Below are 26,429 nucleotides of genomic sequence, written 5' to 3'. Positions count from 1 at the left end.
CCACCTCTACTACCACCTCTGGCAGCTCATTCCAGGCACTCACCCTCTGGAAAAATATTGCCCCTCTGGACCCTTTTGTATCTCTCCCCTCTTAAACCTATGCCCTCTAATTTTAGACTCTCCTACCTTTGTCAATATCTTTTCCCAGTCTAGCTGATCTGTGCCCCTCATTATTTTATAGACCTCTATAAGGTCACCCCTCAGCCTCCTACGCGCCAGAGAAAAAAAAAGTACCAGTCAATCCAAACTCAAACCATCAAGTCCCGGTAGCATCCTAATAAGTCTTTTCTGCGTTCTCTAATAGGGTGATCAGGGCTGCACACAGGACTGTCAACATCCTGGGGGTCACCACTGACCAGAAACTGAACTGGACCCAGCCATATAAATACTGTGGCTCCCAGAGCAGGTCAGAGGCTGGGAATCCTGCGGAGAGTAACTCACCTCCTGACTCCCCCACAAAGCCTGTCCACCATCTACAAGGCACAAGTCAGGAGTGTGATGGAATACTCTCCCACTCGCCTGGATGAGCGCAGCTCCGACAACACTCGAGACACTCAACACCACCCAGGACAAAGCAGCCCCCCTGCTTGATCAACATGCTAACCACCCACCTTTGACATTCATTCCCTCCACCACCCCAACTTGGGATTATAATCAGCTGTTCCTTCATGGTCACTGGACCAGAATCCTGGAATTCCCTCCCTAACGGCATCGTGGGTCAACCCACAGAAGGTGGACTGCAGCGATTCAAGAAGGCAGCTCACCACCACCTTCTCGAGGGCAACTGGGGAATGGGCAATAAATACTGGCCCAGTCAGCCACACCCATGACTCACCAATTAATAAAAATCTCTTCTCTGCACCCCCTCCAGTGCCAAATCCTGTCCAAAGTAAGGGCCTCACCTTTAGGTCCCACCACGTTGACGTTCAGTGGGGCCGCTCCTGCCTTGCTTGTATCGACGGTGAAGGACTGAGGAACATTGGCACGCACATTGTTGCCCAGTCCCTGCCCCAGACACTTGACTTTGGTGGGATCAACCGTGTCGGTGACGGGAACTTTGAATGGGCTTCCTGAAGGGGGGGAAAAGGAGAAAGAAACAAGCATCACTCAGGATCTATCGTAAGGGACGCAACGGAGGGAGGGGGAGAAACGGAGAAAGAACCCTTACCCGGGATTTGTTGGCCCCCGTAAGTGATGATCACGTCATAGGTGCCGGGCTCATAGGGGACGTACTCCACCAAGCAGCTGCCATCTTTGTTGTCTTTGCAGGTAATCTTCGCCTCAGAGGGTCCTTCCACAGCAAGGCCCAAGCCTCCTGTCCCAGCATTCCTTGGAGGACAAAGGGGGCGGGGTGGGGAGGGAAAGAACAGGTGATGAAGGAACGAGCAACAGGTGCAACGAGACCCCCTCTTATCAAAACAGGCTTCGACCACAACAACAAGACCCTGTTACCATAGCAACCTCCTGGCCAACAGCAAAACAACTCGTGTTGGAAACACAGCAGCCATTTGTACGCAGCAAGCTCCCACAAGCAATTCGGTAAGGACCCCGATTGCCTCTTCTTCTTGAAGTGATATTGTTTGAGGGAGAATTTCCTCCCCCTTCAGGAGTGTGAATGGTTAAAAAAGATTATGTTTGGCATCAAAAGAAGCCAGCAGACAGCTCAGCCAAAAAAAAATGAGGGCCCTAGATTTAGGCTTCAAAGGACACCCTCAAGGTAGTAGGCCCGGTCTCACCTGGTTTCCACGGTGAATTTGTTGGGCTTGTTTGCTATTCCTCCATCGAGGCCTGGCCCAAAGGCCCGGACCCTACTCGAGTCGCACCCCTCAGTGACAGGCACTCGGAAAGGGCTGTTGGGCACTGGTGATTCATCGTACGCAACATCGATGGCGTGTACCCCTAGAGGGAGAGAGACAGTAAAAATTGGGGACCAAAAATAACACTCTGGAGATGTGGCTTAAAAGTCTGGAAAACAAAGAAAATAATACAAATTGAAAAAAGTTATGTCTAACAAACCTTCAGAGAACCATAGAGTCCCCCACAGCAAAGAGGCCATTCAGCCCTTTGAGCTGGACTAACTCAGAAAGAGCACTTACCCAGGCCTGCCCCATTCCTGTAAACCCATCATGGCTAATCCACCAAGCTACACATCTTTGGATGCTCCAGTTTCCTCCCAAACCCCCAGAGGAAACCCACACAGACATGGGTAGAATGTGTAACTCCAGACAAACAGGGTCCCAAGCCAGGAATTGAACCCAGGTCCCTGGTGTTGTGAGGCAGCAGTGCTAATCCTGATCTCCCCATCCCACTTGGAATATGGTGCACGGCTCTGAAACCAGAGAGAACATCCCTTCAGCTTCCAGCCGGTCGACGTCAACACCCCCCACCTCAGAATCTGAGACGTTTCAATAAGATCCCTTCTCATTCTTCTAAACTCCAATGGGTTCAGGTCCCAACTTGCTCAACCTTTTCCTCATAAGGCAAACCACACCCTGCCCCCCACCCAAGAATCGGCCACAACACAATCGGAGAGAAATCAAATTGAGAAGGCCCCACGTGGCCTACCTTCCTCGAAGGGGGTGTATTCAACCTTGTAGGTTCCGTCACCCTTGTCTTGGATAACAGCGTCCGTGTGGGCGCCTGAGGGGTTAGTAATTCGTGTCTTGATGTGGTTGCCGCCAACACTGGACAGATTTCTAGCGTCAACATTGAATTCTGTGGTGGCTTCACGGAAGACCCCTAGAGTTTGAGGTGGTTAAAATGGAAGAAACAGTTGAGGAAAAAGTGTGGAAAAAAAACACTGCTACAATATTCTTTTGCCTTCACCCACGAAGACCCTGAGGCATGAGGCCTAGAAGTATATTAAAAAATGAAGGCTTGTCAATGAACTGGACAGCCTCAAATGGAATCCCACCTTCCTCTCTCCCCCATTAAGGAACAGTCATAAAAATTTACCTTCAAAAGATGGAATACAGCACAGGGTGAGGCCATTCAGTCCATTGAGCCTGTGCCAACCCCTTTGGGTTAGTCCCACATTCGCTCCACACCCTCCTTATTTCTGGAGCCAGTGTTTGGGGGGTGGTGTGGAGGGTCATAGGAAGTGGTTCCACAGATGGGGAGGGTCATAAGGTCTGGAGGAGGTTACAGAGGTAGGGAGGGTTAGGGCTGGAGGAGGTTATAGAGATACAGAGGGTTGTAGGGGCCTGGAGAAGGTGGCAGAGAAGGAGGAATCCTTCCTGAGAAAGGTCGAGAAAGATGCAGAACTTGGAGGTGAACCAATGCTCATTAACCATCCCGCCCCCAACCTCGACTCCCCCAGTCCACCCACTGATGAGTTCTTGAGCGTAAAGACTCACCTCTACCTTCGACCCCAGGGCCGTACACCTTGACCCCTGAGGTGTCGACAGCTGGCTCCACTTGGAGCTTGGCGGGGAAGTTGGGCACTGGCTGCCCGCCATACTTGATAGTGATGGTATAGGTGCCCGGGTAGAGAGGGATGTAGGTGATGGTGTAGGTGCCGTCACCGTTGTCCTGGATCAGGACCTCCGCCGGGGCGCCCGAGTCCGAGATGATCTCGATGTTGAGCTCGGCCGGTCCGGCACCCGCGCAGTCCACCACGAAGTCGCCCGACTCGCCCACCCGACCCCGCTCCAGGCCTGGGCCCCAGGCCTTCACCTTGGATGGGTCGAAGGAGCCCTGGATGCTGGCCTTGAAGGGGGAGTTGGGAATGTGGGTCTCGGCAAACAGGATGTTGATGAGGTAGTCGCCCGGCTCTGTGGGCAGGTAGGACACCGAGCACGTGCCGTCGCCGTTATCCAGACACTCGATCTTGGCCTCGCAGGGGCCCTCGACGGTGAGGCCTAGTCCTCCCATTCCAGCCCCCTTAGTGTCGATGGTGAAGGGAGCGGGAGAGCCAACTACACCTCTTTTCAAACCAGGGCCGTACGCTCGGACCTAAAGAAAAGAGAACACAGAGTCAATGCCACAAAGGGAAGCCATTTGGCCCATCTAATCTCCTGTACGTAATCCAGCCAAGGAGATAAAGGGGGCAGCCATTTTGATCACAACACGAAAAGAAAATTTCTTCGCCCCAAGGGTTGGAGACGGAAACAAAATCCTTTGGGAATTCTTAACCCGATCGCTGAGCACATCGGGAGCTGGGATCAGGAGTGATGCCGAGGGGGCAGGAAAGAGTGGAATTGGAGGGGGATTAGCTTTGATTGTGGTGAAGGGGGAAGGGGCATGATTGGGCCTCCTCTTCTCCCGATTTGCTCCCCCATGCACCCCAGTAACTCCGAGGGGCTCCCTCAACCTGGATCAGTGCCTGGGGAATGGTGGGGGGGGAGGGGGTGGCATTTGCTTTGCCTTACTGGAGTTAGAAGATTCAAATCCCCACTCCCAACTCCATGGGTGCCACCTCAAAAGGGGGCCCCACCACACCAGGAAGGGCTCATCTTGTTAAACCACTCCCTCGCTTAAGCCCGTGTCCACCTCAGGACTGCACAGAAAGATCCCACAGCCATGAATAGAAGAAGAGCGCGAGGGCTCCTGGTATTTACCTCCCACCCCGCTCCTCCCTCCATCTTGATGGCCCAGAACCAATGTGTTGACCCTTCCCCAAGGTTACACCCTCAACCCTTCCCCAAGGGGACACCCACAGCCCCTCCACAGGAACAAAGTCAAAAAAAAAACTGCGCCAACCTTGGATGGGTTGGAGGGCGCGACAGCCTCGAGGGGGAAGGGGCTGCCAGGCACTGGGACGCCATCGTAGGTCAGATCCACCTGGTAGGGGCCCTCGTCACGGGGGATGAACTTGACCACACTGTTGTCGGCGCTCAGTCCCGGCTCCACCTTGCAGGGCACCGACTTGTTGGCAGGGCCGGTGATCTTGGCGGCCACCTTGCCCTGACCTCCTGCACCCTTGGACTTGACGGTAAATTCCTGGTCGCTGCCCACTTCCACCTCTGGCAGAGAGAAAAGGAGACAAGGGAAGACAGCAATTGGTTAAACAGCATTGGTTTGTGCACCACACCACCCCCTCTCTGGTGGCATTGAAACTGCCCCCCCCCCCCCCCCCCAAGGTGGCACAGGGAACTTGAGCCAGGTTTAGGCCCCTGGCCAACTGTTTCCTTCGTCAGCAGGGGATTGAGAACAACCTCCCTCCACCATGGCAAGAGGAGGCCATTCTGTCCATCTTGCACCCTCTGCGAAGGGCCATCTTAATAAAAAGGACGCTTCTCCCTCACATCTCCATCTCTGCCATTCCCAATCTCCTCTTCAATAAAAGTTTTGAAGGATTCCTCAAGCAAAAATCTTGGGATGGAGGGTTCACAGTGGTCACACATCCCATGAGTTTGGGGGGGGGGGGGGGGGGGGGGGGGGTCAGGCTGGTACATCCGGCCTGTTACTCGTGGGTCCAATGTGGCTCACCGCGTTCCCAAGGATGGGATCACAACCAAAGGAGGACATGGAGGAAGTTTTACCAGAATGTTACCATCCACAGGAGAATTTTATTGATGGGGGGGGGAAGACTGGCAAGGCTGGGGCTGGAAGCGAAGTGAGGTGTCAATCAGTGTAAACACATCATCCATGGGATGTGGGCATCACTGGCTATGTCAGTATTTATTGCCCACCTGATTGTGTTTGAAGATTGTGTCTGAGTCTATCATGTATATTCCCCTGCCTTGTTAGGCCTCCCAGTTTTGGATGGTGCCCCAGGACTGGAGTGGGAGTAGGCTTCATAGCTACATGTAGGCCAGAGCAGACACGATAGGGTCAGGCAGTCTTTCCCTGCTCTAGAACCTTCCCAATTTGGAGAGACCAAATCTAGCTTTCTACAGGACACATCCTTGCTGCTGGCCATCATTACTGTCACCCCTCTCCCCAACCCCAAAACAGTCAGAAACCAAATCGGACTTACTGTCACTAAGGCCATTAACTTTGATCTTGCTCAAGTCCAAAGTGGGAGCCACTCCAACGTTGAAGGGGCTTTTGGGAATGTTGTCACCTCCGTACGTCACCGCCACTCCCAGGTTACCCTGAGTTCAAGGGGGGGGGTAAAAAAAAGAAAGTCACAATGCATCAAAATAGTCAGACACAGGACTAATTCATCAGCACAGGAGGAGGCCATCCAGCCCTTCATGAGTCAGATACATAGGAACAGGAGAGGACCATTCAGCCCCTCTCTCAAGCTTGTTGCACAGGAACAGGAAGAGGCCCTGTTCAGCCTACACACCAAGGCTTCCAAGTGGCAATTGAGGTTGGATTAATTTTAAATCTGAGAGACTGTTGACCTGAAGTGGTTTGTAGCGAGGGTGGACATGTGGGAGTTACAGCCCTGGTCACAGTGCAGAGGCCTACTCACATTGCTATGGAAACAGGCTCCAGAGACTGGATAGAGCCTACCCCTCATTCCTATGGAAAAAGGCTCCAAGGATTGGATGGGGCCTACCCCTTGTTCCTATGGAAACAGACTCAAGGGCCTGAATGACCTCACAACCCCTACAGCATTTGAAAAAAAAGGAAGTGCTGGTGACATCCAAGACTCTTACCTGCTGCACGGGGGTGTATTTGACAGTGTAACTGTCATCGTGGTTGTCTACAATCTCAAAGTCACGCACAGCCTCGGCCTTGGTTGGTCCGGTGAACTGGACATTGGGTTTGGCTTTTCCGGCTCCTTTGGTGTGAAGGGTGAAGTGTGTGGGTTTGCCCATCTCGACTCCTACAGAGAGAAAGAGAGAGGTGGGGAGAAGAGAGGTTATTTTTAGCAACAAGATGGAGTGTGAACAGGTCCCCAAGAGAGAGACAAGGCCCCATCACTAAACACAAAGCAACCTCACATGCTCTGTACACGTTACTAACGTTAACAGCCCACTCGGGTCCTCTTGTGCTGGCAGGGGCCATACCCCTCCTCCTATTGAGCCCCCCACAGATTCCCTCCTTGGATGATATCTAACTTACCAGTGTCTGCCATCTTAGAGACCACCCCCTCACACCAGGCTCCTCTGGGCAAACAAAGTTTCCCCTGGATAGGGTAGCTCATGCCAAGGGGCAACAAACTCTGAACACAGAGTCTTCCTCTGAACCTTGGGGAGGGTTCAGGCCAGAGTGGAACCATTAGGCCACTGCTGGATTAGTGGATCCAGTTCTGCTCACCGTGTTACCAAAAAAAAGGTGGTGATTGCAGCAAAAATATGTTGCCACCCACAGGATTTTATTGATGGGCAAAGATTGTCAAGTCAGGGGTTGCTTACTGGCCATATAACACCCTCAATATGAGGGACCAGATTTTAGGCCAACAGGCCCCTAATCCAACATGGCCACCGGCCCACAATGCACAGCAAACAGCCCCACTCCAAAAAAATGGGGAAAAAAATGGGAGCTCCTCTTACCAGTCCGGCTCAATCCTGGGCCATCAGCTTTCACTCGACTCGCATCGTGAGCGGGATCCACTTTCACTCTTAACGGACTCATCGGAATAGCCTGAGGGGGAAAACAGGAAGGTTTCAAATCAATAGGCAGAGAGAGTGAGAGAGAAAGTTCAACCCCACCATTAGACAGGAGATCTGCCTCAGGAGGAGGCCATTCAGTTCCTCGCACAGGAAGAGGAGGGGGGAGGCCATTCAGCCCATTGAGGCTGAACCTCCATTCAATTAGATCACGGCTGATATCACCCTGTGCTCACCTGACCCACACTGGCTCCAACAAAATCTCTAAACTCCTACAACCCTCCGAGATCCCTGCGCTCACCCAATTCCAGCCTCTCGATTCCCATCGCTTCACCGCTGGCGGCCGTGCCTTCAGCTGCCTGGGATTGGGGGGGAATCCTAAGCTCTGGAATTCTAAACCTCATCCATCATTTTAAAAAAAATGAAAATGCTCCTTAAAAACCAACCTCTTGGGCACCTATCACTAATACCTCCAGATCTGGCTTTGGGGAGGGTCAGGTTCCTGCTCCCGTGAAGCATTTTGGGGGCACATTCAGGATGGAACTTCAGGCAGGGGTGACGGGCGGTAGTGGGACAAGAGGGGACGTCGCGCACGTTAACTCGCCCCCTCCCCCCCTGTACTCACCTGGTCCGCGAAGAGGACCATGATGGTGTAGTGTCCGGCCCCAGGGGCTGTGTACTTCACCGTGAAGGTGTCGTTATCGTTACGGATTATGTCAAAATCGATATCTGCTTCTGCGGGCCCCACCACTCCCGGGGCACATTTGATCCCAATGCTCACATCACCTGGAGAAAAACAGCAGGTAACAGAGGTTAGTCAGGAAGACAGCATGTGAATTCCGTAAGAAAAAAGAAAAGGAGAATTAGGCCATTTGGCCCAGCCAGTCTGCTCCACCATTTGATCATAGCTGATAAATTCCTCAACCCCATTCTCCCACCTTCCCCCCCGCAAATAACCTTTGATCCCCTTAACGATCAAGAACCTATCTTAGATACAGCTGTAGACCTGGCCCCCACAGCCTTCTGTAGCCATGAGTTCAGCCAGAGTGGTGAATCTGTGGAAGAAATTCTTCAGCATCTCTGTTCTAAAAAGGGTCATTCCTTTACTCCGAGGCTCTGCCCTCAGATCCCAGTCTCTCCCACCAATGGGGAGATCTTCCCCTCATCCACTCTATCCAGGCCTTTCACTACTCGGCAAGTTTCAACGAGATTTCCCCCTCATCCTTCTAAACTCCATCGAGTACAGATCCAGAATCCTCAAACCCTCCTCGTACATCAAGTTTTTTGCTCCCAGGATCATTCCCGTGAACCTCCTCGGGACCTGCTCCAGGATCAGCACATCCATCCTTAGGAGCAGGACTCAAAATTACTCAATATTCCAAATGCAGTCTGACCAAAGCCTTAAAAGCCTCAGCAGTACATACCTGCTTTTTTTGTATTCTAATTCTGTGATGACCACATTAAGAGTCAGGAGGTTTACAGCATGGAAACAGACCCTTCGGCCCAACTTGTCCATGCTGCCCCTTTAAGCAGCAAAGCTAATCCCAATTGCCCAAATTTGGCCCATATCCTTCTATATACAAAAAAATTGCACCTGCCTCTACTACCTCTGGCAGCTTGTTCCAGACACTCATCACCTTGTGAAAAAAATTGCCTCTTTTGTATCTCTCCCCTCTCACCTTAAACGTCTAGTTTTAGACTCCCCTACTTTTGGGAAAAGATATTGACTATCTCACTGATCTATGCCCTTCATTAATATCTGGGCCTCAATAGGGTCATCCCTCAGCCTCCTACACTCCAGAGAACACAGTTCCAGTCTATCCTTATAACAAACCATCAAATCCCAGTCACATCCTAGTAAATCTTTTCTGCACTCCTAGTTATTTATAATGATATTTTTTTAAAGAGTGTTTTCAACCCAAACCCAACAGCAAACAGGCAATTTCAAAACTACAGAACTGTTCAGCACAGGAGGCCATTTTCTCTTCTTGTTTGCGCTGGATCCTAACCACTCGCTGCGTGAAAGATTTCCTTGTATCTTTCTCCAATCTGTGTCCCTCTCTGGATCCCCATCCTCCCACCAGTGGGAACAGTTTCTCCCTCTCTACTGCCCCAGACCCTAATTTTGCACCCCTCCCACCCCCCCCCCTCATGATTTTGAAACCCTCCATCAAATCTCCTCTCAACCTTCTCTTCTCCCAAGGAGAACATTCCCAACTTTCCCAATCTGTCCACAGCTGAAGACTCGTCAATCTTTTCTGCTCTCTCTAACCTTTATTTCCTCCCTAAAGTTCGGCGCTCGTAACTGGACACGACAGTCCAGCTGAGGCCGAACTGGTGTTTTATACAAGTTTAACACAAACTCCTTGCTCTTGTACTCTGCGCCCCCATGAATAAGGCCCAGGATAGAGTGTCTGTTTGTTAACCACTCTCCTTACCTGCCCCTCTTAAGAAAAAAGATAGAAAATAGAAGCAGGAACAGGCCATTCGCCCCTACTCTGCCAACCCTTGATAACATGCACACTTTCATACCCAGGTCCACCTCAGTGTCCCATTGGCACCACAGGGGTTGGAGAGCTGCCCCCTCCACCAATTAGTTTCCAAGAAAATTCCCCACCCACTCCTCTTTGGAAGGTGGCCCTTTAGTTATTTTGGGGCAGTATGATGGCAGTGGGTCACACTGCTGTCTCAGTGCCACAGACCCAGGTTCAATCCCTGGCTTGGATCACTGGAGTTTGTATGTTCTCCATGGGTTTCCTCCGGGTGCTCCCATTTCCTCCCACACTCTAAATGTGGGTGTTAGGTTGGATTGACCATGCTAAATTGCCCCTTAGTGTCAGGGGGACTAGGGTAGTAAATATGTGGGGTTACAGGGATAGAACTTGAGTGGGATTGTTGGCGCAGGCTCGATGGGCCTTGTGGCCCCATCCAGTTCCCATCCTCGTGACGCCACATATTTACCATCCTAGTCCCCTGACACTAAGGGGCAATTTAGCACGGTCAATCCACCTAACACACACACACACTTGGACTATGGGAGGAAACCCACACAGACTCAGGGAGAATGTGCAAACTCCACATAGTCACCCGAGGCTGGAATTGAACCCTGGTCCCGTGAGGCAATTGTGCCATAGTAAATTGCCTCAGTTCCAAGGCGATTAGCAGGGTAAACGTGTGGAGTTAAGAGGATAGGGCCTAGGAGGGATTGTGGTTAGTGCAGCCCTGATGGGCCAAATGGCCTCCTTCTGCACTGTATGGACTCTATGATTCACACAAAAGTTAATATTGGCCCCTGATTTCCCATATTCCTCCACTCCTGCTGCCACCACCTCTCCCTCCTGCCTTTAGATTTGTACCCAATATGACGTATCCACATCCTTTCCAGCAGACGACGCATCGACCCTTGCATTACCTTGTCCGGCCTCTGCGCAGTCCACGGTGAAGTAGGTGGGCTCGAAGGCCTTCAGCCCGGTCTTGGCCACACCTGGACCATAAACTTTGACCTTCTGGGGGTGACTGCCAGCTCCCACATTGACCTAGGAGGAGGGGAAGAGAGAAAGAGCGTCCATGAGAGAGACAGAGGAAGGGCAAGGAGAATTGAACCACCATGTCCGGGAGCTGGCGACAACGACTCACCCTGAAGGGACTCTCTGGTATGTTGACCCCACCCCACGACACCATCACCGTGTGCTTGAGAGGTTTCTTGGGGGTGTACGAGCAGGAGTAGGTGCCATCTTTGTTGTCCTTCACACGCACGTCAATGGGTAGGCCTTCCGAATCCTTAAAAAAAAAGTCAAAACATGAAGGGACACAATTTCACCATTGGATTTGGTAAAAGGTGGAGCTGGGGATAAAAACAAACAAGTTCACGCAAGGCCTCATTTTACCCCAAAGCAGCCCTGTTTTACCTGACCGTAGACCTTCAGCTGGGCTTTGCCAGCATTCTTGGCGTCCACGGTGAACTCGGCTGGTTTGTTGATGATCATTCCAGTACTCTGCAATCCTGGCCCGTAGGCCTTCACCTGCAGGGAGACACCAGAGAGAGTAAAGAACCCCCCCCAACATCCAATTGGAGACTTCCCTTCTTCCCCTCCCCCACCCCTTTTACATATTTGTGTTTTCAACTCCATTAGGAGCCAGGAGGGGGCCCCCTTGAGCCCACTCCGCCATCTGATCGGAAGGTTATCTCAACCCTACTTTCACACATAACCTTTCAAGCCCTTGTTAATCTCTCTCTGCGGGCAGCAGTGGTTAGCACTGCTGCCTCTCAGCACCAGGGGCCCCAGGTTTGATTCCCTGCTTGGGTCACGGTCTTTGTGGAGTCTCTGTGGGTTTCCTCCGGGTGCTCCAGTTTTGCCCCACACCCCAAAAGATGTGTGGTTAGGTGGATTGGCCTTGCTAAATTGCCTGTTAGTGTCCCAAGATGTGCAGGTTAAATCTGTGAGGTTACAGGGAGAGGGGCCAGGTGGGATTGTTGTTGGCGATGGGCCAAATAGCCTCCTTTTGCACCGTAGGATTCTATAATAATCCGGCCTTAAAGATTCCAAGACTCTGCTTCCTCCACCTTCTGAGGAAGAGGGTTCTAGAGACTCAGCCCCCTCATCTCCTTCTGCAATGGGTGACCCCCTTATTTCTGAAAGGGTGACACCCCCCCCCCATCCCAGTTTTTTTTTAACTCTTTTGTGGGACACAGGCATCACTGGCTGGGCCTGGCATTTATTGCCCATCCCTAGTTGCCTGGGGGCAATTTGGAGAGTCAACCACATTGCTGGAGTCACATGTAGGCCAGACTGGGTAAGGACAGCAGATTTCCTTCCCTAAAGGGGAAGTCAGTGAACCAGATGGGTTTGTCCAAAAAAAAATGGTTTCGTTGTGTATTAAATCCAGATACTTTTCAATCGAATTCAAATTCCACCATCTGCCGTGGTGGGATTCGAATCCAGGTCCCCAGAATTTTAGCTGAGTTTCTGGATTACTACTCTAGCGATAATACCGCTAGGCTGTCCCCTCCCAATTCTAGACTCTCCCAAAAGAGGAAACATCCTCTCCACATCCACCCTGTCAAGAAACCCCCCAGGGTCTGAAAGGTTTGGATCGAGTCGCCTCTCACTCTTCTAAACTGCAGCAGATACAAACCTAACTTGTCCGACCGTTCCTCATCAGACAACCAGCCCCCTCCTCGCCAGCCTTCTCTGAACTGCTAGCAACAACATGCATTCATGGGCAGTGCCCAACCCTCTGCGAGGAAGTTGCTATTTCCCTTTAACACTGGGTATTTTTGTACCTGTCGGAACAAGTTCATGACGCAAAGCTGTGTCCGGTGCTACCGGAGTGACTGATGTTCACATTATCCTTCCCGTCTCAAAAACATACCATCCAGAAACCCTTCTGTATGGACAGCGGGGGAAGTCCTCGAGGGTTTTCTTTCTCCCACCCTGTCCCCTTTCCAGGATCAAGGAGCCCCTCCCTTTTCACAGGGAGAGATGACCACTCAGTGCTCCCCTGGCACGCGGTTCCCTGAGAAACAACTGGAAAAACTGCAGGAAGCCCCCTCCCTATTCCCAGTCCCTCATGTTTCAGATTCCCTGTACAGGGGATCTCTCACATGGCCCCATCTTATCAAGCTCCCTTACAACTGTCCATGTCCCAATGCAGGGGGACCCTCCACCTCGACCTCAAAACCTGGCGGCCCCAACTGGACTCGATCCTTATTGTGGGACAACCCCTCCCTCCTGTACGTTCTCATTTCAGACACCCCGCCCTCCCCCACCAAGTACATCCTTCCTCAGAGTCCGAATCCTCGGCACGGTAGGGTGGTTTCTCACCTTCTCCGGTTTGAAATTGGGCGGGGCTGGTTTGATGTCGGCCATGAAGGGGCTGTACTTGATGTCCTCGTTGTTGCAAAGCACGTGAACGGCGTACTCGCCGGCCTCTGTGGGCCAGTAACGGACGTCGCAGGAACCATCACCCTTGTCATCACACTCAATCTTGGCCTGGGACGGACCCTCCACCGAGAAACCTACCAGTCAGGAGGGAGAAGGCCCAACAGGCCGAGTTAGTCACACTGCTACACCCAAAATATAGGAGGCCCAATCAGCCTGCTGACCCCTAATCCACCTCGAACCTGTTACACAGGACAGGAGGCCATTCAGCCCCTCTATCCTGTACCCTTGTCCTGGCTTTATAACCCTTAAATCCCCTTCTGAAGGGGATGTAGGGGCTGGAGGATAGGGATGGAGAGAGTTGTAGGGGCTGGAGGAGGCTACAGAGAAATAAGGGAGGGTTGTAGGGGGCCAGAGAAGGATAGGGATGGAGAGGGTTGTAGGGACCAGAGGAGGTTACAGAGATAGGGAGGAGTTGTAGGATATTATAGAGATGGAGAGAAGGGAGGATTGAGACAGGGATCGATTGAAGTGGATAACCTCATTAGGCCCAATCTCCACGTGAAGCCTTGACTCAAAAATCTCTCCCCCCAACATCACCACTGCCCCCACCCCAGGAGCACACAAGCCTCCCCCTGAGCCCAAACTGCTAATGGTGACTGTAATATGCTCTCTGACCCCTCTCTGGAGGGAGAGCCCCCCCCCCACTCACCTAATGTCCCCACATCGGTGCCAATCGCCTCGACAACAAAGTCCGCCGACTGCCCGGCAACGCCTCCCTCCAGGCCAGGCCCCCAGGCCCGGACCTTCTGAGGGCCTGCCTCTGAGCCCACCTTCACCTCAAAGGGACTGTGGGAGAAAGCAAGCAGGGTTTAGAAGACTGCAGTTTCCCTAGCAAGGGAGGAAAATTCTAGAAAGAAAGAACAAAAACCAAGAGACGGAGACACGCAGACAGACCTGCGGGGAATGTGTTGGCCACCCCAAGTGATCGAGACGGTGTAGGTCCCTGGCAAATTGGGATAATACTCGCAGGAATAGACTCCGTCGCCCAGGTCCTTCTGCTTGACCAGTTCCTCGTGACCCTCTGGCAGGGGGAAAAAGAGCCAATGAATACAAGGTTAGCGTTTTCCTTAACTGCACCAAATCTGCCCCCTCCCCCAGAGGTAGCTCAATAAACGACCAGCACACAGCAAGATCCCATAAGTCACTAACATGGTCAATGACTTGAATCCATTGTTTACAAAAACTCAGATGGACAATGGAGGAAACCCATGTTGGGTTAAGGGATAAATAGAGATGGAGATGCCTGTTACCCCCCTGCCCCACCCCACCCCAAACTCCTCCACCAAATACTCACTGGGTCCCTTCACGACCACCTTCAGGTCCCCACTGCCCGCTCCTTTAGTGTACACCTTGAAGTCCGCCGTCTCCTTCGCACGAACGCCCTTGGGCTGCAGGCCACGTCCGACTGCGCGGCACGCGTTGGGGTTGCACGCTGCCAGACAGAGAGAAAGAGACTCTTACTCTAGTCCCCCACACTCCTTCCCCCTCCCCCATTTCTGCCCACCCCCCCCTCCCAACCCCCCACCATATCCACTTGCCCTGACCTAAGCCCATCTCCTGGATTGTCAGGGTGGGGGTGAAAACAGGAACCCTGCTGGGAGGTATTGCCAAGAAAGGATAAGCCTGTCAAATCTTTTCCTCTGGGACTCATCAGATGGCAAGAACACCGAATTTCAAAGAATTTACACAACGGGGAGGGGAGGAGATGGTAGGATGTATGAGAGAGCGACTAGGTTAGGATTGTTTTTGCTGGAGATGAATTTTGTTAGGGGGGGGACGGGGAAGAGAATCTGGAACCAGGGGTAGCAGCCTGAGGATTCAGGGTAGACCATTTTAGGATGGAGGTGAGGAGACATTTCTTCACCCAAAGAAAAGGTGAGCCTGTGGAATTCATTACCACAGGAAGGAGTTGATGCCAAAACATTGACTGGATTCAAGAGGCGGCTGGATATAGCACTTGGGGTGAACGGGATCAAAAAAAGGTTATGAGGAGAAAGCAGGATTAGGCTATTGAGTTGGACGATCAGCCATGACCGTGATGAATGGCGGAGCAGGCTCGAAGGGCCAAATGGCCTCCTCCTGTCTATGTTTCTATGACTGGGTGCCAATTGGCTGCCTCTGGTGGTACGTGCAGGGCGTCGTCATGGCAGTTACACCCAATTTGAGTGCCAGCAAGCTTGCAAGACAGCTGGCCAATGCCCACCGGATGTTCACTGGCATGGAGCCATCCTCTGCAAGCAAGAGGAACATGACCAGGCATGTGGCTAAAAAAAAACAAGTCAATCACTAACTCGCTGGTACATCCTCTACACGAACACACTTCAACCACACCAGAAATGCCAACCCTTTCCAAAGGAATTGTTGTTCCCTCATTAGAAGGGATATGGAAAGCCATGACCCTCCTGAAACTGGGAATCTCAGAATGTCCCATCGTCTGAGCCCAAACCCTTCCGAAGGAAATGGGGGTAAAGAGACTGTCCAATGGCATTTCCAACACTTTGGAATGAAGCCAACCATATGTTGGTTCGGTCACCAAGGAATCAGAATCCCTAGGAGAGCAGAAGGAGGCCACTCAGCCCATTGAGTCTGCTCCAACCACAATCCCATCCAGGCCCTATTCCTGTAACCCCATTCATTTACCCTAGCTAGTCCCTCTGACACTAAGGGGCAATTTAGCATGGCCAATCCATCTACCCCACACATCTTTAGACTGTGGGAGGAAACCCACGCAGACACGGGGAGAATGTGCAAACTCCACGCAGACAGTCACCCAAGGCCAGAATCGAACCCAGGTCCCTGGCAGAGTGAGGTAGCAGTGCTAACCACTGCTGTCCTGGTTGAAACCTACACCCACCCTAATTCATCATGTAGCCCTTCCCCTCAGGTTTCAGCATGGGATGAATGTACCTGGACGCCCAGATCCCTCTGTACCAGCGTTCTGCAGTCTCCCTCTACAGAGGGTGTCACATGTGGGCTGTCAGTAATGTCAAGATATGATCTGTTGGTAATGGGTCAAATGGCCATATCCCCACCCCCTCACACATGCCACCACTCTCCCCCCCCCCCCCCAACCCCCCTCTCCCCGACAGCCACCCGCATGCAAGTGATTACCTCCAGTCCCCCAGAACGGGCACGCAAACAGAGAGAGGATCTTGTTTGTTTTCCAATCATTGCTGGATAGTCAGCGGAGAGAGATGGAGTGAGGAGAGAGACAGAGAGACAGAGAAGCAGGCAGCCATCTTCCTGACACGCCAAGGTCAGCAGGCAAAGGTCAGAGGTCGATCAGAGTGGATGCAATTTGAGGTAAGCGGACAGTTTGAGGAAGGAAGAGGAAAAAAAAAATCAAGTGTTTTGAAAGCAGAAGAGAACAGAGGCAAACAACACTTGACTGAGTCAGAGAACACAACACAAACCTAAAAAGGCCACCAGCTGAGTGACCAACTTCTACCACAACCCCTCGGGGAGGGAGGGGCTCAGTGTAGAATGTTCCAAGCCCCACACCTCAACCCCCTCACCCTCTCTTCAAACTCCACCCAGCAATCAATGCCAGGTCAGAGGCAACTCAACGGGCCTCCTCCTGTTCCTGTGTAACAGGCTCGAGAGGGGGGCTGAAAGGGACAGCAGGAGGCCCAGTGTAACAGGCTCGAGAGGGGCTGAATGGCCTCCTCCTGTTCCTGTGCAACAGGCTCGAGAGGGGGGCTGAAAGGGAGAGCAGGAGGCCCAGTGTAACAGGCTCGAGGGGGGCTGAATGGCCTCCTCCTGCTCGGAGGGCTTCTAGGCCCTTGGCCTGTGGTAGATTTCGGGCCTACCTTCAGCAATGGTGACGGTGAAGGGACTCTTGGGGATCTGTGCCCCAGCGAAGGTGACGTAGATAGTGTGGACACCCTCGACGGTGGGGCGGTAGGTGCAGCGGTAAGAGCTGTTGCCACGGTCTTCGATCTGAATCTCCACCGTGTCCTTCTTCCCATTAGGGTCAGAGATGCTCACGGCCACATCTCCAACACCAGCACCTGTGGAGGGAGAGAGCGAGGGGGGAATCCTGTTACAAACATGTAAACATTCGTTTATTAAAATCAGACAGACACTTTGGGGATTCCAAACAGGCCAGCAAATCAATACCAACATAGTTAATTATTCTGACAATCTGATACCTTTACATCCTCCTCAATCCTCCCCATCTCTAACCTCCTCCAGCCCCTCAGTCCTCACCATTTATAACTCCCTCCAGCCCCTACAACCCTCCCCATCTCAGTAACCCCCTCCAGCCCTCCTCCAATTCCAGACTCTTGAGCACCCCAATTCTCAATCGCTCCATCATGGAGAGGATCCCCAACAGTGCAGGAGATCATTCAGCCCATCAAGATTAAACTGACAATCCCACCCAGGCCCTATCCCCATAACCCCACATTTGCCCTGCTAATCCCTCTTACCAGTGTATCCTGAAGGGACAAATTTAGCACGGCCAATGCACCTAATCCACATGGTCTTTGGATCGGAGGAAACCCTCAGACACAGGGAGAACATGCTGACTCCACACTGACCAGACATCCAAGCCAGAAAATCTGACTCGTGTCCCTGGATGGGCTTGAGGCATCAGTGCTACCCACCATTGTGTGAGGGGTGGGGGACACGCATACACACGGGGAGGGTGGAGAAAGAGAAGAGGTGATGGCTCACTGCAGGAAGCACTTTGATTACCAAAGGTGATGGAAGAAGACGTGTTGAGTGAGTTAACCACTGTGACACAAATCAAGGGTGAAAGGGCAGGGACAGGGTGGAGCAGGCCTCTCCTTCGCACTCCTTACCTGCCGTGTAGATGTCGAAGTAGGTGGATTTGTTGGCTGCGTTGCCCAGGGGCTCGAGGCCTGGGCCCTGGGCAGTCACCTTGCTCGAGTCACCCTGCGCCTTCCCAATGGTCACTTCAAAAGGGCTCTTGGAGATGTTCTGTCCGGCAAACAAGACGGTCACCTGTTTTTGGAGGGGGAAGGACACAAGAACAAGGTCAAAAAAAGGGGGGGGGGGTGGTTGGGGAGAGTGAGCACACAGCACCTCCAAATCCACACTGGTCACCCCACCCACCCACCAGCTCCTCCTCTCTCAGGCCCCCACTTCTACCTCCCCCAATTAGGTTTACAGCATGGAAATAGGCCCTTCGGCCCAGCTTGTCCATGCTGCCCAGTTTTGTTTTAAACCACTAAGCTAGTCCCAATTGCCCACATTTGGCCCATATCCCTCTATACCCATCTTACACATGTAACTGTCCAAATATTTTTATGACAAAATTGTACCCACCTCTACCTCTGGCAGCTTGTTCCAGACGCTCACCACCCTCTGTGAAAGAATTGTCCCCCTGGGCACTTGTCTTCCCCCCTCTCACATTAAGCCTAGGCCCTCCAGTTTTAGATTCCCCGACCTTTGGGATAAGATGTTGACTAGCTAGCCAATCTATGCCCCCTCATTATAAGATCACCCTCAAGTCTCCTACACTCCACAGAAAGTCCCAGTCTATCCAGCCTCTCCTTATAACTCAATCCATCATGTCCTGGTAGCATCCTAGTAAATCCTTTCTGCACTCTCTCCAATTTAATATGATCCTTATCAGCACAGAAAGAGGCCATTTGGCCCATCCCCTCAGATCAATGTTAACATTTGTACAACACACAAGTGCCCACCCCCAGTGATATCCTTCCCTAGCATGCAAAGAGTCAACACCTTTTACAACAGAAGCCCTTTGGCCCATCACATCGATACCAGCCCATCAAGCACCTATCGATTCTAATCCCATTTCCCAGCACTTGGTCCATCACCTTGTACGCTGTGGGGTTTCAAGATCTTAAAATGTCGAGTGTTCCTGCCTCTCCCATCTCTTCAGGTTCCAGACTCTCAACACCCTCTGGGTGAAAAAAAGTTTCTCCTCAATCTCCCAGCCCTTCCCTCTAAAGTTTGTGTCACAAGACAGCTTACATTAATACTGCAATGAAGTTACTGTGAAAATCCCTTAGTTGTTACACTGTGGCGCCTGTTTGAGTACACTGAGGGAGAATTTAGCACAGCCAGTGCACCTCATCAGCACGTCTTTCAGACTGTGGGAGGAAACCCACACAGACATGGGGAGAATGTGCAAACTCCACACAGACAGTGACCCAAGCTGGGAATCGAACCAGAGTCCCTGGCAGTGTGAAGCAGCAGTGCTAACCCACTGTGCCTCTACTAAAAGGGAAGTTTCTTCCTATTCACTCGGTGTCTCTCATTATTTCGTACACCTCGATCAGGTCCCCCCTTCAGCCTTCTTTGCTCTGAGGAAATTAGCCCCAGTCTAACCAGCCTCTCTCCATTGCTGAGATGCTCCAGCCCAGGCAGCATCCTGGTGAATCTTCTCCACACCCTCTCCAGTGCCATCACATCCTTGCTAATAGTGTGGAGACCAGAACTGCACACAGTCCTGCAGCTGTGGCCTAACCAGCGTTTTATACAGTTCCATCACAACCTCCCTGCTCTGATAGTCTATACCTTGGCAAATAAAGGACATATGCCTTCTTTACCTATGGAGAAGGGTTAACAGGTCATTGTCTTTTTATCCCTCGTGGCCCACACACTCCTACCATCCTCATCGAGCCCTCTACACCTGAGATGTGTCCATGGGGAGTAGAAAGATCTTAAATCTTGTAATAGAGTCACCAACATCCTGGGGGTTACCACTGACCAGGAACTGAACTGGACCCAGCCATATAAATACTGTGGCTCCCAGAGCAGGTCAGAGGCTGGGAATCCTGCAGAGAGTAACTCACCTCCTGACTCCCCCTTCCAAAGCCTGTCCACCATCTACAAGGCACAAGTCAGGAGTGTGATGGAATACTCTCCCACTCGCCCTGGATGAGCACAGCTCTGACAACACTTGAGAACATCAGCTGCTCCTTCACTATTCCTGGGTCAGAATCCTGGAACTCCCTCCCTGACAGCACAGTGGGTGTACCTACACCACACAGGACTGCAGCAGGTTTAAGATGATGGCGGCTCACCCACTGCCTTCTCAAGGGGCAATAAATGCTCCCCTGGGAACTAAGGAGCTGGGAAAAAAAAAAATGCAACAATCCACATCTGAGACACCTTACCTTGTGCAGTCCCACGACCTTGGGAGTGTAGTAGACTGAGTAGGTTCGATTTTTATCATTGTTGGCTGTTACCTTAGCCTGTCGACAAACAGATAGTAAAACAATTAAGTCAAACACAAAAGCTGATATCAGGGCCAGAGTGGGGGCAGAGGCCAAGGGATGTTGTTGACAGATTGAGGTCTTAATGTAGAGGGGGTTGTTTCAATAGGGTTGACACAGAAGATGGGTCACTCATGAGTGACCCATGTGACCAGAACACTGGGCTACCAGTTCAAGAGTGTTGCTACTAAATCCATTACGGGGTCTTTACCCAGAGAGTGGGGGAAGAATGCAGGACTCTCCCTGCCCCAGAGACTCTTCAGCCCATCAAGAACCAATCTAATCTCACCTCAACCTAATAACACTCAGTCCTGCACATTACAAATGTAACAGAACAATTATGGCATAGGTGGTTCATATATGCCCTCATCTGGCTGCTGATCTCTCTGGCAGAGCAACACGTGTAATTCCCCCACCCTGCCCCTGTGACCCTGCCTATTCTCCTTCCCCAGATCCTGATCCAATTTCCCTTTGGGAAACCTTGATTGAACCTGCCTCCCCCACACTCGGGCAGCACCTTCCAGATCCTAACCACTCGCTGCTTGAAAAACTCTTCGTGTCTCCGTCGCTTCTTTCTCCGATCTGTGTCCCCCTCTGGTTCCCCACCCACCCGCCAATGGGAACGGTTTCTCCCTCTCTACTCTGTCCTGGACACCAATTCCCCCCACCCCACCATCATTTTGAACCCCTCAAATCAAATCTCCATGATTTTGAGCCCCTCGATCCAATTTCCTCTCAACCTTCTCTTCTCCCAAGGAGAACATTCCCAACTTCTCCCAATCTATCCACAGAGCTGAAGTCCCGTCATCTTCCTGGACATATTCTCCTCAATCCTTTCCACACACTCTCTCGAAACATTGTACCCTGAAGTGTGGCAGGCAGGGACTGGATGGAATGCTACAGATGAGGTCAAATGAGGGCGAAAAAAGTTAGGCAGTGTTCTGGACGCCCCTTACCTCCTCACGATGGCCAGCTGGGTCCTCAACGTAGACCAGCACCTCACCAAGCCCAGCACTGATGGTCTCCACCATGAACTCCGCCTTCCGCATCACAACATTGCCAGTCGGTTCAATACCTTGAAGAAAAGGGACAAAAAATAAATAAAACAAAACAGGCAGTGACGGAGACAACTAAGGGGGAAAAAAGTTGGCGTGATGACAGACCTGGTCCGTAGGCCCGGGCTTTCTTGGGGTTGAGTTTTGGACGGAGGGGTGCTCCGGGTTTCAGCTTGGCTTTGGGGAACTGCGACAGGTAGGTCATGACAGAGTGTTCGTCCACATTGGGGTCAAGGATCTCCTCTGGGGTGATCACCTGGAACAGAGTGAGGGGGAGAAAATGAGAAGATGGTCAAAATCAGGGAAGCCATGTTCGATCCATTGAGAAAGAAAATGGCTGCCCAAGGCAGAGGACACCAAGGGTGGTAGAAAATGGCCACCGTGCACCCAATGAGGGCCTTCTCACCCGCACTTCCCTATTTCCCCACTGCAGCCCTGAGCCACTAACTGTGCAACAGTCCCACCTCAATTTAGGGGCCTGTTCAAGAAGGCCAAAGCTGGTTTCACCCACCCTCAGGGCATCCAAACCAAGGGGGAGGATTGGTGGGTGCATTTCTTTGTGGGTCACTTGTCGTCAAAAGCAGGAAGTGTGGCAGCCGGCCAGTGCACAGCAAGATCCCACAAACCACCAATGACCCAAGTTTCACGAAATGTGACTTTAATCAAGGGATTTGAATACTGGGGCCTGGGAGAGAACATTATCCTCCAACCCCCACCCCCCTAATAGCAGCACTTGTGACTACCCCAGGGGACAGATGGGGAAGGAGGAAGGGAAGGGGTTCAATGTCCTATCATGAAAGACAAGCCCTCCCTCTAATGGGGTGGCCCTCCCTCAGTATTTGAGACCTCCTCCCCATCCCCTCAGCTGATGGGCCAAGGGCCCCTCAAACTGCCATCGCCCCCATCCCTCCCTCAGCCCCACTCCACCTCAACTAATAAGGCCACACCCTTGGCTCCCACGTCCCCTCAGATGAGGGGGTTTCACCACTGACACTCCTTCCCCTCAGCTCATTTACCGCCACCCCCCCACCCTACAGTGATGCTCCCTTAGCATCGTGGGAGTGTTTCAGGCCTAGATTGGTAGGTTTGAGCGTGGTGTTGGGGCCTCCTCCCATTTCCGAGTTTGCTCCCCTCCTTCCCTCTCCCCTGCACCCCACCCAGAACCTGCAGTGCCCACACTGAGGGCAATTGGCAGAGGGGGAGGTCAAATGAGCCCAACTCTGCTACCCAGCCAACTCACCTGTGGGATTCCCAGCCAGTCATCAGCCTGCTGCATGGCCTCCCTGGCATTGTCCACTGGCTTGCTTCCATCCCAGGTCTCCCAGTCTGGGCAGAGCCCTGTTCCGAGGAGGAAAGAAAACGGCCACCGTCAAGGTTTAATACATCTCCAAATCTCTCCCCCCCCCCCCCCCCCCCCACCATCACCCCAACTCAACGTCCCTCAACCCCTCACTTCACACCAAGGATTCCAAGGGAAAGGGGATGGGGGTCCCTGCACAAATAGGGATTGTTTGGGTGAGTGGGATGGAAGTATACCTTCCCTCAGCACCCAAAATCAACAAGCTGACCTTCCTCCATCCTTTGGCATTAGACCATTTAGGACGGAGGTGAGGAGACATTTCTTCACCCAAACCTGTGGAATTCGTTACCACAGGAATTAGTTGATGCCAAAACATTGAATGGATTCAAGAGGAGGCTGGATATAGCACTTGGGGGCAAATGAGATCAAAGGTTATGGGGAAACAGCACAATTACACTATGAGTTGGACGATCAGCCATGATCGTGGTGAATGGTGGAGCAGGCTCGAAGGGCCAAATGGCCTCCTCCTGTTCCTATCTTATGTTTCACCAAGGCGCCTTAGTGCTATCCAAACCCGCCACCTCTACCCCCCTAGAAGGACAAGGGCAGCAGATGCCATGGGGAACACTGACCGCCTGCAAGTTCCCCCTCTGAGCCCCTGACACACCATCCTGACTTGGGAGTATTGGCCATTCCTTCACTGACTGGGTCAAAGTCCTGAAACTCCCTCCCCATCAGCGCTGTGGGTGTACCTACACCACATGGGACTGCAGCAGGTTCGAGATGGCGGCTCACCCATCACATTCAGAGGGGAAATTAGGGACAGGCACAGTGGTTAGCACTGCTGCCTCATGGATCCGGGTTCAACTGCAGCCTTAGGTCGCTGTCAGTGCAGAGTTTGCATGTTCTCCCTGTGTCTGTGGGGGTTTCCTCCCAGTCTGAAAGACATGCTGGTTAGGGTGCATTGGCCATGCTCAATTCTCCCACAAGTGTACCTGAACAGGTGCCAGAGCGTGATGACTAGGGGATTTTCAGGGACTTTATTGCAGTGTTGGTTTATTTTTGGAGAGCGGTGGGGGGTGGTGTGCGAGAGAGAAAGGGAAATCTCTGCTCGCCAAAAAACAGGCCATTCAGCCCCTCTCCCCTGGGCCAGTGTTTCTGCTCCCCCCCCACCCCACCCACACACACCCCCTACTTCATCTCCTCCCTCATGTTTATCTAGCTCCCCTTCTGCTTCTCCCCCACCCCCGCATCTTAAACACATCAACAGGATACACCTCGACCACTCCCCGTAACTTCCGCACTCTCCCCATTCTCCAGGAGAGACCTTCTCCCCCGCACCACCTCGATTCACCCCCACTGATTAGATTAATTAATCTCGGATCAAAACACTGCCGCTGGGGCTAAAATTTGACCGAGTCACACAAGGAAAAATCGAAATCAGGGAGGAATTCCATAGCCAAGCGACCAGAGCACCAACACTGGTGGTGAGGGAAGGCCCAGAACATTCCGGATCCAAATCAGAGACAGACTCGGCCTCCTCCCGCTAAAAGTCTCAGTAAATCATGCGTCAAATCCCACACCGACCAACCAAAATCACCAAACGGCCTCAGCCCTACATAAATGTCAGCTGAGAGGAATTGGCATTTGACCCCTGACCCCGCCTCCTCTCCACCTAGGTTGGAGAGTCTTCCCCTGCCGGGGTTGGATTCTTCCGCTACCCTTTTCTTCCATCCACCACCCACTCTCCCCTCCCCCCGACCCTGGGGAGAAGAGGCCCGAGGCTTGGGGGGGCGGGGGGAGAAGAACTGATGGTCCTTACCAGGGGCACAGCTGTCCACCAAGGCACCCAGAGCCTTGCCACTTTGCCAGTCCTTGCTGAAGTTGGTGATCGGCATCTCGGGCAGCTTGTTCTGGATCCATCCCAGCAGCCTCTGCTTGGGGGTCTGTTTCTTGGCCTCATCGTCATCCTCATCCCACATGGGCATGGAGATGGAGTAGTGAAGGATCAGCGTCCATATCAACCCCAGGATCAGCTTCAGGTTCCCGTCAACGATGGCTTTGCTATCTGCAGAGGCGGCAAACGAGACAAAACTCCTTCAAAACCACAATGAATAATTTTAAAAAAAGTTTGCCCACTTCCTTTGCTCCATCTACTGCTCACCGCACTGGCCATCTCGTCCCTCACGTGACACCAACCTTTTACAGATGCACCATAGAAAGCATTCTTTCTGGTTGTATCGTGGCTTGGTATGGGCTCCTGCTCTGCCCAAGACCACAATAAACTACAAAGGGTCATGAACGTATCCCAGTCCAAACCAACCTCCCATCCATTGACTCTGTCTACACTTCCCGCTGCCTTGGCAAAGCAGCCAGCATAATCAAAGACCCCACACACACTGGACATTCTCTCTCTTCCACCTTCTTCTGTTGGGGAAAAGATACAAAAGTCTGAGCTCACGTACCAACTGACTCAAGAACAGGTTCTTCCCTGCTGCCGCCAGACTTTTGAATGGACTTACCTTGCATTAAGTTGATCTTTCTCTACACCCTAGCTATGACTAACATGGCATTCGGCACTCTCTTCCTTCTCTATGAATGGTATGCTTAGATTGTAGTGTAATATATCTAAATGATTTGGAGGAAAATGTAACTGGATTGATTGATAAGTGGAGACGACAACAGTTGGTGGATTTGTGGATAGCAATGAGGGCCAGAGGATACAGCAGGATATAGATTATTTGGAGACCTGGACAGAGAGATGGCAGATGGAGTTCAATCCGGACAAATGTGAAGCAATGCATTTTTGGAAGGTCTAATACAGATAGGAAATATACAGTAAATGGTCGAACCCTTAAGAATATTTGATAGGCAGAGGGATCTGGGTGTACAGGTACACAGGTCACTGAGTGGCCACGCAGGTGGAGAAGGTAGTCAAGAAGGCATACGGCATGCTTGCCTTCATCGGCCAAGGCATTGAGTTTAAAAATTGGCAAGTCATGTTGATGCTTTATAGAACCTTAGTTAGGCCGCACTTGGAACATAGTGTTCAATTCTGATCGCCACACTACCAAAAGGATGTGGAGGTTTTTGGATAGGGTACAGAACAGATTTACCAGGATGTTGCCTGATGTGGAGGGCATTAGCTATGAGGAGAGGTTGGAGAAACTTGGTTTGTTCTCACTGAAACGATGGAGGCTGAGGGGAGACCTGATAGAAGTCTACAAGATTACGAGGGACATGGACAGAGTGGAGAGTCAGAAGCTTTTTCCCCAGGGTGGAAGAGTCAATTACTAGGGGGCACAGGTTTAAGGTGTGAGCGGCAAGGCTTAAAGGAGATGTACGAGGCAGATTTCTTTTCTTACATAGAGGGTGGTGGGTGCCTGGAACTTGTTGCCACAGGAGGTAGTGACTTTTAAATGGACATCTTGACAAATACATGAATAGGATGGGAATAGAGGGATATGGTC

The 26,429-nt window shown here is 51.9% G+C and overlaps 1 protein-coding gene across 2 annotated transcripts in view; it reads right to left on the bottom strand.

Annotated features, from left to right (window-relative positions):
- The window catches only part of LOC145353488 (filamin-A-like), a 54,984-nt gene extending 29,955 nt beyond the window's left edge, over positions 1 to 25,029 (bottom strand). For both annotated transcript variants that reach the window (XM_080204293.1, XM_080204294.1), the window contains exons 1-24: positions 24,782 to 25,029; positions 22,900 to 22,997; positions 21,768 to 21,915; positions 21,561 to 21,679; positions 20,506 to 20,583; positions 18,199 to 18,361; positions 17,203 to 17,403; positions 14,688 to 14,825; positions 14,288 to 14,414; positions 14,043 to 14,179; positions 13,274 to 13,467; positions 11,357 to 11,470; positions 11,085 to 11,228; positions 10,861 to 10,984; positions 8,074 to 8,234; positions 7,392 to 7,482; positions 6,552 to 6,721; positions 5,921 to 6,038; positions 4,702 to 4,964; positions 3,357 to 3,954; positions 2,566 to 2,739; positions 1,737 to 1,899; positions 1,169 to 1,329; positions 903 to 1,070 (exon numbers count right to left, since the gene is read on the bottom strand). In XM_080204293.1, the coding sequence (XP_080060419.1) occupies positions 903 to 1,070; positions 1,169 to 1,329; positions 1,737 to 1,899; positions 2,566 to 2,739; positions 3,357 to 3,954; positions 4,702 to 4,964; positions 5,921 to 6,038; positions 6,552 to 6,721; positions 7,392 to 7,482; positions 8,074 to 8,234; positions 10,861 to 10,984; positions 11,085 to 11,228; positions 11,357 to 11,470; positions 13,274 to 13,467; positions 14,043 to 14,179; positions 14,288 to 14,414; positions 14,688 to 14,825; positions 17,203 to 17,403; positions 18,199 to 18,361; positions 20,506 to 20,583; positions 21,561 to 21,679; positions 21,768 to 21,915; positions 22,900 to 22,997; positions 24,782 to 24,947 (4,018 nt within the window). In that variant the 5' untranslated portion in view covers positions 24,948 to 25,029. The remainder of the gene's footprint in view (positions 1 to 902; positions 1,071 to 1,168; positions 1,330 to 1,736; positions 1,900 to 2,565; positions 2,740 to 3,356; positions 3,955 to 4,701; positions 4,965 to 5,920; positions 6,039 to 6,551; positions 6,722 to 7,391; positions 7,483 to 8,073; positions 8,235 to 10,860; positions 10,985 to 11,084; positions 11,229 to 11,356; positions 11,471 to 13,273; positions 13,468 to 14,042; positions 14,180 to 14,287; positions 14,415 to 14,687; positions 14,826 to 17,202; positions 17,404 to 18,198; positions 18,362 to 20,505; positions 20,584 to 21,560; positions 21,680 to 21,767; positions 21,916 to 22,899; positions 22,998 to 24,781) is intronic.
- Positions 25,030 to 26,429: the final 1,400 nt, after the last annotated feature.

This window comes from Carcharhinus amblyrhynchos, chromosome 15, assembly GCF_965287045.1.
Source record: "Carcharhinus amblyrhynchos chromosome 15, sCarAmb.v2.hapA, whole genome shotgun sequence".
In the NCBI taxonomy this organism is placed as follows: domain Eukaryota; kingdom Metazoa; phylum Chordata; class Chondrichthyes; order Carcharhiniformes; family Carcharhinidae; genus Carcharhinus; species Carcharhinus amblyrhynchos.
Note: the sequence above shows the minus strand (reverse complement) of the source record. Positions and strands in the feature narration are given on the sequence as shown.